The 13,615-nt window shown below is 43.9% G+C and overlaps 1 protein-coding gene across 1 annotated transcript in view; it reads right to left on the bottom strand.

Annotated features, from left to right (window-relative positions):
* Positions 1-13,615, bottom strand: part of LOC135552535 (E3 ubiquitin-protein ligase CBL-like) — a 46,108-nt gene that overhangs the window by 20,027 nt on the left and 12,466 nt on the right. Inside the window, 2 exon segments of the mRNA XM_064984213.1 lie at positions 778-934; positions 1,482-1,628. Coding sequence (XP_064840285.1) covers positions 778-934; positions 1,482-1,628 — 304 coding nt within the window.

The following is a 13,615-nucleotide window of genomic DNA, read 5'->3' as shown; positions in this document are numbered from 1 at the left end:
TTTCTCAGCCAAGCAGGATGAACAAACGTGACGTTTTTCACCTACAAAAATATTATTTTTGGAAAAAAGGAACATTTGCTATCTAACTGGGAGTCTCCTGAGTGAAAGCATCTGAAGTTCTTCAAAGGTAAATGATATAATTTGGTTGCTTTTCTTATTTTTGTGAAAATGTTGCCTGCTACCAGCACAGCCTAGCATAGCATTATGCCATGCTAAACTTACACAAATGCTTGTCTAGCGTTGGCTGTAACGCATATTTTGGAAATCTGAGAAGACAGTGTTGTTAACAAAAGGCAAAGCTTGTGTTTCAATATATTTATTTCATTTCATTTGCGATTTTCATGAATAGGAAACGTTGCGTTATGGTAATGCGCTTGAGGCTATGATTACGCTCCCGGATACGGGATTGCTCGTCGCTAGAGGTTAAACGTTAGCTTTCTTACATGGCACATATTGCACTTTTACTTTCTTCTCCAACACTTTGTTTTTGCATTATTTAAACCAAATTGAACATGTTTCATTATTTATTTGAGGCTAAATTGATTTTATGGAAGTATTATATTAAAATAAGTGTTAATTCAGTATTGTTGTCATTATTACAAATGCATTTTTTTATTTAGTCTATGTTTTATTAAATCGGCATAGGTTTTTTTTGGACCTCCAATAATCGGTATCGGCGTTGAAAAAATCATAATCGGTCGACCTCTAATCCAAGCTCATGTACGTGTGTGTTTGCGTGTGTCCATGTGTGTGTGTGCATGTGAGTGTCGGCCCAACCTGGAAGAGCCTGGTGAAGATATCAAACTCGAAGACGGAGATGTAGTCGTTGCAGGCGAGGTCGATGGTGGACTTGAGGGCCATGGCTTCCAGGCCCGAGCTAATGGGGTGGAACTCGTGCAGTGCCTGCCGGAACACCTTCCAAGGCACTATAGTCCTGAAAACACATCAGGACAACATGTTTACTATACTATACCCATTGAGCCGAACAAGCAACATTGATGCAGTTTAAACCTTCCCTGTTATTGCACTTAAAATGTCCGATCCCACTTCTGATTTGACCCTTAATATGGACGTTCCAAAAATGCCATTTGCTACAGTGCAATAATAGCGTTCAGGGCAGGGGTCAGCAATGACATTAAGTCATGGCCCGATTCTGTTCTTTTATGGACATTTTCGTCAGGCCATATGAAATCTTGTGGGCTTAATTTGGCCAGTTCCTTTTCCTGGTTCTGGGTGTTTACAGCAACTGACAAAAATGTGACTAATAAAACAAGCATAAACAAAAAAAATCTACTCAAGTAACTACTTCCCATCTGCTTATCTAGTCTACCTCACATAGCTTGAAAAGGTCGAAGCCATTTCTTTCTTCCTGTGCATCGTGTGGTGCATAAATATATCCAGTCTTACCACATAGATGTCAATACTTCCACCGTGAATAGCAGCAAATGTTTACTTTTTGCAGAGAGTAGAGGTGGACTCACTTGTCCCCAAACGATCTTCTCCAGAACTCGGCGGCGTCAGCCTTGGTGATTCGGAAGTTATCCCCCTGGAACAGGCCGTTGGGGAAGATGGCTTTGAGCTCGGCCAGCATGTGACTGAAGATCAGCGACAACTTGGTCAGGTTCCGTCTACAGAAGAGGAACAGAGAGAGAGTATTGTACAACTTCAGGTTAGATGGTTCCTCACCCTGAAAGTAGTCTTATGGGCCAGGAGAAAACAAACCCATGGATCGGTTGCCTTTAAATAGCCACTACACATATCAGCTAACTTTAGCCACCGATAGCGAACATGTCATGTTAACATGGCTTCGTAATTTCCACGCCACAACATAGATAGAAGCCAGGGGCTGAGCTTCATGGTGGAAGCTGAGAGAGAGAGATAGAGCGCCAGGAGGGACCAGACCCCCATCATGCTACACATGCTAGCCAAGGCCCTGGATGTGCAAGCTGGGGTTTGATGGGCAGAATGGAGGGTTGGTTGAGGGAGGTGAGGCCACGACATGCCTGGTACATTTTTCTGATTCCAGCCGCCCCTGGGCACATGAGCAGCGAGGTGGGGCAGACGGGCGAGCGCAGCGGCGGCAGAGGGGAGAAAGTGGGAAAGAAAAGCGCGTGATTTACGGGATAGCACAGTGAGGGATTGTGCGAGGCTCTTGGGGCCGGAGAAATTGACATGCACAAGAGAGCGCGAGTTTGGCGGCAGCAGCGTCGTCACAGCTGCCTCCAACCAGATTCTCCCTCTCACTCCACAATGCCAGCACAGAGGAAGGGTGGGGAAGGGAAGGGTGGGGAGAGAGAGAGGAGAGGACAGACTTAAAGATGAGCTCGAAAAGACAGTGAGGAGTGAGAACACAGACACCCTGACAAATTGTGCGAGTTGAGTGTGTGTGCGCGCACGCGCCTGTGGGGGCATTTCTCACACTCAACTGTAAAAGCGAGAAGAGAAAGAATATTTTTTGTGAATGGCTTTCCAGCTAAGCCTTAGAGCGAGTGAGCCATTCTATCTGCCCCGCTGGAAATCAGTCCTACGCCGCTTCCCCGCGTCGTAACCCTGGCAAAACTCAGCCTGTCTTACTAATCAATTCTCTTATCCCTCCTTTACACTTTTTAAAAATTTAAATGCATCAACAAAATGCATCAACAAAAATGGACTTAATTTATCTTAACAATTTATTTTCCACTGGAAAATTATGCCAATGAGTGCTCACATTTCAAGAAGGGGAAGTCCCGTGGGCATTACCGCCCCTAGCTAACAGAGTGGGCAGTGATGGCAAACAGAAAGAAAATTGAAGTCACCTTTACACACATCAGCGCGCGTGCACAAACATTGTTGCTGTGAGGGTAGTCTTGCATTGCCATACTGCCAAAATCACATCGCTATCACGCCTCCCTTAGAGATCTGGAGAATTTTGTATTGCAAGAATGGTATGAACGGTTTCCCAGCCACCCTCGCGCACTGTTGAATCTACTTATGTAGTAAACACTTTGAGTTCTGCCCAAGCAAGGCATTTGATATGCTGTGCGGCGTCACTGATTTACACCGGGTGTCCACCTCATTTAGCGTTTTTTTTTCTTTCACCATGAACTCCCCCAGGCTTCCAGTTTTAGGGAAGCCTGGTTCTTGACGAGGCTAGTGTGAGGGCATTGCTCTGTAGGTGGCAAAGTGCCCTCGGTGAAGCACACCTGCGCTCAGTCATTGTGTGTGTGTGTGTGTGTGTGTGTGTGTGTGTGTGTGTGTGTGTGTGTGTGTGGTCACCATTAAGTGAAACATTCTATAAAACAATGAGTTACTGTCAATCTGAGAGTGATATTGTAGCTTATGAGTTTACAGTGTGTGTGTGATTTCTTTCCTCATATCTCTGACTAGGGTAGGACTCTTGCTATGTATTTCTCTGTGCCACTGGGCATGGCACCAATGCTACAAGGAGAGGCAAGGGAGCCCTAACCCTTAAATGCATCGCCTGTATGTTGACTGATACAGAGACCAGCCTAGTGGACAGTGGAGTAGACAAGGAGAGGCAAGGGAGCCCTAACCCTTAAATGCATCGCCTGTATGTTGACTGATACAGAGACCAGCCTAGTGGACAGTGGAGTAGACAAGGAGAGGCAAGGGAGCCCTAACCCTTAAATGCATCGCCTGTATGTTGACTGATACAGAGACCAGCCTAGTGGACAGTGGAGTAGACACACTGCTTAGTCGACACACTCCTATCAGAGGGCAAGGTGGTGCTATTAAAACATTGTCTAGAATACTCTCGGATCCTCACAAGTGCATATGGGCTCCCGAGTGGCGCAGCGGTGTAAGGCATTGCATCTCAGTGCAAGGGGCGTCACTGCAGTCCCTGGTTCGAATCCAGGCTGCATCACATCCGGCCGTGAATGGGAGTCCCACAGGGCGGCGCACAATTGGCACAGCGCCGTCCGGGTTTGGCCGGGGTAGGCCGCCATTGTAAATAAAAACTCGTTCTTGCCGAGTTAAATAAAATATAAATAGGCTTACTCCTCTGTCTGTATATGTCATCTGCTCTAACTCAAAACCAGTGTACACAGATACAAACAACAGCACCCAACAAAAGTTCAAGTTAGAAATATGTGACAAACTACACCAACTCACAAATACATCCATTTATTATTTATGTCCATTCCTTTTCCTCTGAAAAACCCAAGGACATCATTAGCCGGAGAGAGAGAGAGAGAAAGAGAGTATGTTTCTGAGTAAATGCAACCTCAGTGAGTGGGCTGCTGGGTGTTTTGCTAACCCCGGCATGGCATTTCTTTCTGCGTTCAAAATGGCACACTACTCCCTATATAGTGAACTACTTTCGACCAGCGCCCAATGGCCAAAAGTATTGCACTATATAGGGCAAATGGTGTCACTTGGGATGCAGACCTTTTCTTATTCTGCATGCGCTAGTTAACCTGCAGATACATATGCCACCTCAATCCAGAGCTGCCTCGACAATTGAGCATAGATCCTCGCCGTTACCACGGGGATGAGCCAAGCTCTCCCTGGATACGTCGCTGACCTCTGACCTGCAGCTGGCTGCTCCCTTCTCCTTTCCCATTTATGGTTTTCTGAGATAGAAAGCGTTAAGGCCAATCTGAAGATGGTGCTGGCTACAGCTATAACTGGCAAGTGTAGAGAGTATAGAGATATTGTTATCCCTGTCGGCACCAATGATGTTAGGATGAAACAGTCAGAGGTCACCAAGCGCAACATAGCTTCAGCGTGTAAATCAGCCAGAAAGATGTGTCGGCATCGAGTAATTGTCTCTGGCCCCCTCCCAGTTAGGGGGAGTGATGAGCTCTACAGTCTCACAACTTAGTCGCTGGTTGAAAACTCTTTTCTGCCCCTCCCAAAAGATAGAATTTGTAGCTAATTGGTCCGCTTTCTGGGACTCACCCACAAATAGGACCAAGCCTGGCCTGCTGAGGAGTGACGGACTCCTAGCTGGAGGGGTGCTCTCATCTTATCTACCAACAGACAGGGCTCTAACTCCACAATGAAATAGGGTGCAGGCCAGGCAGCAGGCTGTTAGCCAGCCTGCCAGCTTATTGGAGTCTGCCACTAGCACAGTCATTGTAGTCAGCTCAGCTATCCCCATTGAGACTGCATCTGTGCAATTTTATTATGTTTGCAATCGCAACAAATAATCTGCTCAGACCCCAACCGAGGAGCATCAAAAGTGGTGCTATCAATTCTCAGACAACACACAGATTCCTTGATGCCCTTCAAAACTCCCTCTGCCTACCCAAGGATGTCAGAGGACAAAAATCAGTTAACCACCTAACTGAGGAACTCAATTTAACCTTGCGCAATACCCTAGATGCAGTTGCACCCCTAAAAACTAAAAACATTTCTCATAAGAAACTAGCTCCCTGGTATACAAAAAATACCCAAACTCTGAAGCAAGCTTCCAGAATATTGGAACGGAAATGGCGCCACACCAAACTGGAAGTCTTCTGACTTGCTTGGAAAGACAGTACCATGCAGTATCGAAGAGCCCTTACTGCTGCTCGATCATCCTATTTTTCCACCTTAATTGAGGAAAATAAGACCAATCCAAAATGTATTTTTGATACCCTCGCAAAGCTAACTAAAAAGCAGCATTCCCCAAGTGAGGATGGCTTTCACTTCAGCAGTAATAAATTCATTTACTTCTTTGAGGAAAAGATCATGATCATTAGAAAGCAAATTACGGACTCCTCTTTAAATCTGCGTATTCAAGAGAGACACTCAAGTGTTTTAGTACTATATCTCTTGACACAATGATGAAAATAATCATGGCCTCTAAACCTCCAAGCTGCATACTGGACCCTATTCCAACTAAACTACTGAAAGAGCTGCTTCCTGTGCTTGGCCCTCCTATGTTGAACATAATAAATGGCTCTCTATCCACCGGATGTGTACCAAACACACTAAAAGTGGCAGTAATAAAGCCTCTCTTGAAAAAGCCAAACTTTGACCCGCAAAATATTTAAAAACGAATCGGCCTACATCAAATCTTCCATTCCTCTCAAAAACTTTAGAAAGAAGCTGTTGCTCGGCAACTCACTGACTTCCTGAAGACAAACAATGTATACAAAATGCTTCAGTCTGGTTTTAGACCCCATCATAGCACTGAGACTGCACTTGTGAAGGTGGTAAATTATCTTTTAATGGCGTCAGACCGAGGCTCTGCATGTGTCCTCATGCCCCTAGACCTTAGTGCTGCTTTTGATACCATCGATCACCAAATTCTTTTGGAGAGATTGGAAACCCAAATTGGTCTACACGGACAAGTTCTGGCCTGGTTTAGATCTTATCTGTCAGAAAGATATGTTTGTCTTTGTGAATGGTTTGTCCTCCCCGACAAATCAACTGTACATTTCGGTGTTCCTCAAGGTTCCATTTTAGGACCACTATTGTTTTCACTGTATATTTTACCTCTTGGGGATATCATTCGAAAACATAATGTTAACTTTCACTGCTATGCGGATGACACACAGCTGTACATTTCAATGAAACATGGTGAAGCCTCAAAATTGCACTCGAAGCCTGTGTTTCAGACATAAGGAAGTGGATGGCTGCAAACGTTTTACTTTTAAACTCGGACAAAACAGAGATGCTCGTTTTAGGTCCCAAGAAACAAAGAGATATTCTGTTGAATCTGACAATCTTGATGGTTGTACAGTCGTCTCAAATAAAACTGTGAAGGACCTCTGCGTTACTCTGGACCCTAATCTCTCTTTTGATGAACATATCAAGTGTTTCAAGGACAGCCTTTTCCATCTACGTAACATTGCAAAAATCAGAAACTTTCTGTCCAAAAATGATGCAGAAAAATGAATCCATGCTTTTGTTACTTCTAGGTTAGACTACTGCAATGAATTACTTTCAGGCTACCCGGAAAAAGCACTAAATAAACTTCAGTTAGTGCTAAATATGGCTGCTAGAATCCTGACTTGAACCCCAAAATTTTAGCATGTTGCTCCAGTGCTAGCCTCCCTACACTGGCTTCCTGTTAAAAGGCAAGGGCTGATTTCAAGGTTTTACTGCTAACCTACAAAGCATTACATGGGCTTGCTCCTACCTATATTTCTGATTTGGTCCTGCCGTACATACCTATACGTACGCTACGGTCACAAGACGCAGGCCTCCTAATTGTCCCTAGAATTTCAAAGCAAACAGCTGGAGGCAGGGCTTTCTCCTATAGAGCTCCATTTTTTCTGGAATGGTCTGCCTACTCATGTGAGAGACGCAGACTCGGTCTCAACCTTTAAGTCTTTACTGAAGACTCTTCAGTGGGTCATATGATTGAGTATAGTCTGGCCCAGGAGTGTGAAGATGAACGGAAAGGCTCTGGAGCAACGAACCGCCCTGGCTGTCTCTGCCTGGCCGGTTCCCCTCTTTCCACTGGGATTCTCTGCCTCTAACCCCATTACAGGGGCTGAGTCACTGGCTTACTGGTGCTCTTTCATGCTGTCCCTAGGAGGGGTGCGTCATTTGAGTGGGTTGAGTCACCGATGTTGTCTTCCTGTCTGGGTTGGCACCCCCCCTTGGGTTGTGCCGTGGCGGAGGCATTTGTGGGCTATACTCGTACTTGTCTCAGGATGGTAAGTTGGTGGTCGAAGATATCTCTCTAGTGGTGTGGGGGCTGTGTTCTGGCAAAGTGGGTGGGGTTATATCTTGCCTGTTTGGCCCTGTCCGGGGTTATCGTCGGATGGGGCCACAGTGTCTCCTTACCCCTCCGGTCTCAGCCTCCAGTATAATTGCTCCCACAGTTGATTTCTTCAAACCAAGCTGCTTACCTATTGCAGATTCAGTCTTCCCAGCCTGGTGCAGGTCTACAATTTTGTTTCTGGTGTCCTTTGACAGCTCTTTGGTCTTGGCCATAGTGGAGTTTGGAGTGTTACTGTTTGAGGTTGTGGACAGGTGTCTTTTATACAGATAACAACTTCAAACAGGTGCCATTAATACAGGTAACGGGTGGAGGACAGAGGAGCCTCTTAAAGTAGTTACAGGTCTGTGAGAGCCAGAAATCGTGCTTGTTTGTAGATGACCAAATACTTATTTTCCACCATAATTTGCAAATAAATTCATTTAAAAAAATCTTCCAATGTGATTTTCTGGATTTTTTCCCTCAGTTTGTCTGTCATAGTTGAAGTGTACCTATGATGAAAATTACAGGCCTCTCATCTTTAAGTGGGAGAACTTGCACAATTGGTGGCTGACTAAATACTTTTTTGCCCCACGGTATATATTTTTTCAGTATAACAAAGTCTTCGAATCTCAAAATAAATTATCATGTGGTTAATCAAAATGTAAAAAATGACTTCTATAGCCATTGCCAACTACGTAAAAAAAAAATAATCGCATATACAAATAATAACATTGCAGCCTGGAGGTAGAAAATATCCTGATTTAAACATAAATATCCTATAAATCACATTGGCTAGGCATGACCTATCTGCAAAGAACTTGAAACATTGTATCAACTATTAACTTGGGGTCTGACCTAGCTACTGTAGCTCTAGCAAATTTGCAACATTGTATAAAATATTCTGGACAGACTGCAAGGAATAAGAAGTAATCAGCTAGGCGTATTTTAGGACATTTCCACCATTTTTCCCCCACGCTGAGTGGTTATCGAAAAGAGAGCTGGAAAGATTTTTCAAATAGGCTACATTAAGGGACTGTTCTCAATGGGTGTAAAAACACATTTATAGGCCTACATTTGCACACAGGCCAGGCAGGCATACATCTATGTGTAATGTGGTGCGTGTCTTTACTCAACACTGACAGGATCGCTTCAAACAAACGACAATGACAACTATTTATATAGTATGTATAAGCTTGGAAAATTTGCAAAAAAAATGTATGGGGGATTGGAAGTGATACAAACAATTACATTGACATATATATAATATGTCAATGAATAAATGAACAACTACTAAATGGAATGAAATTAACTAAAACTAGTGTAGCCTAGGTTGTGCGGTCTGCAAATGTGTCCACCGAGACAATGAAAACAGTAAAAGACTGTAATCAAAATATATTTCATGCATTAACAGAAATTACCGTAACCAAACAAGCATTATAGATGAGAAATTATGGGAATTAACGGTAAATGTACTACTGGTGATACTGGTGCGTCCACAATGGATTAGTCAACTGAGACAGGTGTCTCATGTGCAATAATATATATAGGACTGCTCTACAATTTAAAAAAAATCTTGGTCGACCAACAGCCTGTCCACCAAACAACAGACCAGTTGACTAAATGGGGTCAGCCCTCCCTGTATGGCAATACTTTGAGAAGTTAAATGAGAAGGATATGTAAACTTTGTGAGGTGGAATTGAGGTACAGGTGCAATGTGTATCTCTCTGAAAGGGACTCGGACACAAACCATTGCTGGAAGCAATACAGCTGTATTGGAATTTTAAGATTTTTTTTCCTTTTGAAAACGTTTCATGTTTTCCCATTTGTCACATCACTAGTCAGAAACCAACCACAAACCTTCCGTCTGATCTTACAGAACCCATCAAGAAATAGCCTCACATTTCAGACAGAACAGTTATATAAAAGCATGAATGGTGTATGAATGAATGAAGTGGCAAAGAATGTCAAATTCAGCAGCCCAAAACACAGATAAGCAGACAATGAGTGACGCTACAGTATGCATTATGCAAATGTGGGCTATATCACATTCTCTGCCAGCACCCCAAAAATGTACACATCCTTTTTGCATGATATTGTTATCCGACAGTGCATTTCCCTATTGCTGGAACAGATCCGTTCACATAGACCTTTGCCAGCAGATAAGATGGGAGAGATAGTCAAAGCCAATAGCCTGCTCCTGAGAGAGAAACTATTGTTTCACCAGCAAGCTGTCTGCCCGTCTAGTCAGACACATTTATAGAAAAAGGGAAGTCATACTTTATCTTAGGCCAGAGCTTTGAGGGACAAATTTAGTAACTGGCACAAGTGCCCTTTGCAAACGCAGTGATGGTCATGGTACTAATGTTGGAAGGGACATGAATACCACAGAGTTCCGGCAGCATAGATAGGAGGCAGAGAAGCCCCTTTAGATAGCAACTACATACTGTAATGACAACCGTTTGGTCAACATTCTCTAAAGCTATCAAAATAAACCATTTGCAAATCATTTTTGTCTTATTTAGAGAAGAGATCGAACATGTCAGAGTAAAAGGTGGTTTTAGAAGAGACTGACACAACAAAAAGGGGTTGTGTGAGCCGCCGAGGATCTTGCAGACTGGCTTGAGACTGCCAGGTGCAAGAAGATAGGAGAGGATAGCTCTTCCTCTGTCTGCAGAGAGAAACGATGGCATAGAGACGGTGTGGGTGTCTGCAGACGTGAGGAAGAAGAAGTAGGAGGCCCAGGGCCAACCACGCAGATCCTTCTCCCAACGTCACTGGGGTGTCACCATCTCCAATACCCTCAGCTGTAACCAGCGGAGGCTGCAGCAGGCAGCAGGAGGCTGTGGCGGGGACACATGAACGTAGAGGGAGTGTCCTTCCTCTTATGTTGATCTGAGCACAGTCAAATCCAACAAGGCCGGGATCATGGCCATGCGGTGAGGGAAAGAAGGATGAGAGGGCAGGACCGCTAAAAAGGAAAGCCGGACTCTCGTTCTGGTTCCCTGCCCAGTGGACATGAAAACGGCGACAGGAGTTAAAATGACAGCCGCGCCTCGGACTACAGACACCGGGACTACTCTCCTCTTGGCAGCATCCCAAATGGCACCCCATTCCCTACATAGTGCAATACTTTTGACTAAATCCGCATAGGCCCTGGTTAAAGGTAGTGCACTATATAGTGAGTAGGACGCCATTCCAGGTCCTTCCTCTCCCCTCAGGATATATTAACCACCAGCAGTCAGGATGGTTCGCTCGTCATGGGCTTAGTCAAGAAAGCCAGATCAAACAGCAAAGCTCAGGGAGGTCAGAACGATATCTGGATATAGGGGAGGTTGGAAGTGCCTGTTTTCTGCACACATCGACTCCATACGCAGCCTGGACTTTGCGGTTATAGACAGGCGAGTGTTCGCTGTGTACCCTCTCCCTCTTTGAGCAGGTTAGAAAATGGAATTAGCTGGCCTGTGAGAAACAGGAAAAGGAAGCTTGCAGGCTACCGGGAAGAAACTGTGGGGCACACAGTTTGTGACTGTGTGTCACTGTTAATAATTAGGTCCCTTCTCGCAGACAACACCTCACCCCCTCACACAGCAGCGTTGCAGCTAGACTCCCATGTCAGACCACCGCCGCACAAAAAGCGGAACTCAAATTAGTACAAGGCTAATTAACACAGTCTACTGTGGTTGTGGTAATCAACCAGAAATACAGTCAAAACACTGAATGTAAAGTTCACACTCCTGGGAACAATTAAAATTATATATATATATATATATATATATATATATATATATATATAATCATTTAACCTTTTATTTAACTTGGCAAGTCAGTTAAGAACAAATTCAAGTCAGTTAAGAACAACATTTACAATGACTGCCCAGCCAAACCCGGGAGGGGTCGAACCAGGGTCTGTAGTGATGCCTCTAGCACTGAGATGCAGTGCCTTAGACCGCTGCGCCACTTGGGAGCCTATGGGGGCTCTGTGTCTGTGTACAAGAGAAGCAAAAACGATGTGTACTGCTCAAATCTAAATATGGAGGGCTGGATGCCAAAATTAAAATAAACAGAGGAGTAAATTTAGCAGGGGTAAGTGGCAAAATCTACATTGCTTCTCAGCGCCACATCCACCCACTCTATCGCTCTTTGTACTGCAAATGGTCCGAGGAGAAACGACCATGTAATCATCACATATCATTCATAACTACCATCTACCATTTTTCACTAAATGGTGCTCAATCTTTAACAACTAGAGGAAAGGGAATAGCTCACATTATGTCGATACAGGAAACTGTTTCAGTCGAGTCTGAAGCTAACAGTGTATCAAATTGTTTCAACCATCTCCATCCTGTCCAGAAGGAAAGAGAGTGGTAAAGTAGGGCTTTATAGTGCAACCATTTTAAAATTGCATACGCCCCTAAATATTGAACTGCACGACATGGAATTTCAATTTAGGAGCTTTAGCGCCTCAAATATTTTCCATTGTGCTCCTAAATGTGTTGTGTCCGCCTACATTTTTTTCAACTTAGGCAAACACGTGCTCCTTGTAAAAAATAATAATAATAATAATTTAAAAAAGGTAACGTAGAGCTGGGAGGAGTGTTACTCGGCTAAAGCCATTTTCTAAAAATGTTAACACATGAACCACATACTACCGGGCAATAGCCTACTAATTTGAGCCCTCCCCTAGGCACAATAGCGCTCTTTGTCTCTGGTCCCCGTGTGGGGGAGCTTCATGGGTTATTACCAGCTCCGGCTCTAGAACCCACTCCCTCTGTAACGAAGTGATGAACATGTATTTCTCTAAAGGAGTGGTTAAGACAGCTCAAAAATGGGCCCCATGCCAATTCAATTAGGAGGAAGACAGAACAGAGATGAACTTGTGAGTGGCGCCTCATCTCCCTTAGTTTCAGCACAAGGAGACCCGTTGTCCGAAAAAAAACAGAAGCCGTGCAAAAACTACAGGCAGGCAGTCATCGCTACTCTGATTCATTCCATTAAAAGAAGGAAATTAAACCACAGTTTTCATAAAAAGTTTTGGGGGAAAAGAAAAGGGTAGTGTTTCGAGTCGATTGGAGATTGAATGAGCTCAGGGGTCTAATTGGTGTATCAGTTCATGGACAAAATATGTGCTATTGATACTTGACTCAAGCCATCATAATCATGCTCCCCCTGCGTGTCACCGATTGGGCTGGGAGAGGCCAGCAATAAGATAGATATGTGCAAATCAAGCTTAGTCTGTCATCCTATTTAACTGTATAACCTGGGGCTGTAGTTATCAAGCATCTCAGAGTAGGAATTATACAGGGTGCCATTGGCAAAGATGAATGACCACCTATAATAGCCCACCCACCCCAGATTTAGGCCAAATCCTGCATTTCTGACGGGATTTATAAATGGCAGTCAAAAATGTTTCAACTTTGCTAATGGGCTTCGCATACAATTCCTTCTCTGAGATGCTTGATTTCTTTGGCCCCTGACCTACCAATCATAAAGGGAATGAATGGACAGCAAGGGCTGTGGCAAAATATGACGTTATAATGCATTTTGTTGAACAATTTCATATATTTAAAAAAAAAAGTGTTAGTTAAATTGATTCAATTTAAGGCCTACTGGCAAACAATAATGCAGGCACTAGGGATGGGGGTGTGAGATGTTGTCATTGTTTGTGTGCATCTGTATGTTATTTTTATGTATACCTTTGCATATATACCGACTTTTGTTGATGTCATTAAGAAAGAAAAAAAAAAGGTGTTTGACTACATTTTGCAGTTTCTTTAGCTCCTTATAACCTGCAAGTCTGGGGGCTACTGCGGAGAAAAGGCTGTGAACACAGAGACAGAGTCACAGGCAAGTAGATCCTGACCACAAACGCTCACTTGTGAAAACCACAGCACACTTCTCTCTGGCTGTTACTCGGTACAAGCCTAAATTGCTCCATTTTAAAGATAGGTGAAGAAACATACCCACCGATGAGAT

The sequence above is a fragment of the Oncorhynchus masou genome, chromosome 13 (genome assembly GCF_036934945.1).
Source record: "Oncorhynchus masou masou isolate Uvic2021 chromosome 13, UVic_Omas_1.1, whole genome shotgun sequence".
NCBI classification, from domain to species: domain Eukaryota; kingdom Metazoa; phylum Chordata; class Actinopteri; order Salmoniformes; family Salmonidae; genus Oncorhynchus; species Oncorhynchus masou.
The sequence above is the reverse complement of the archived record's forward strand: the minus strand, read 5'-3'. Positions and strand labels throughout refer to the sequence as shown.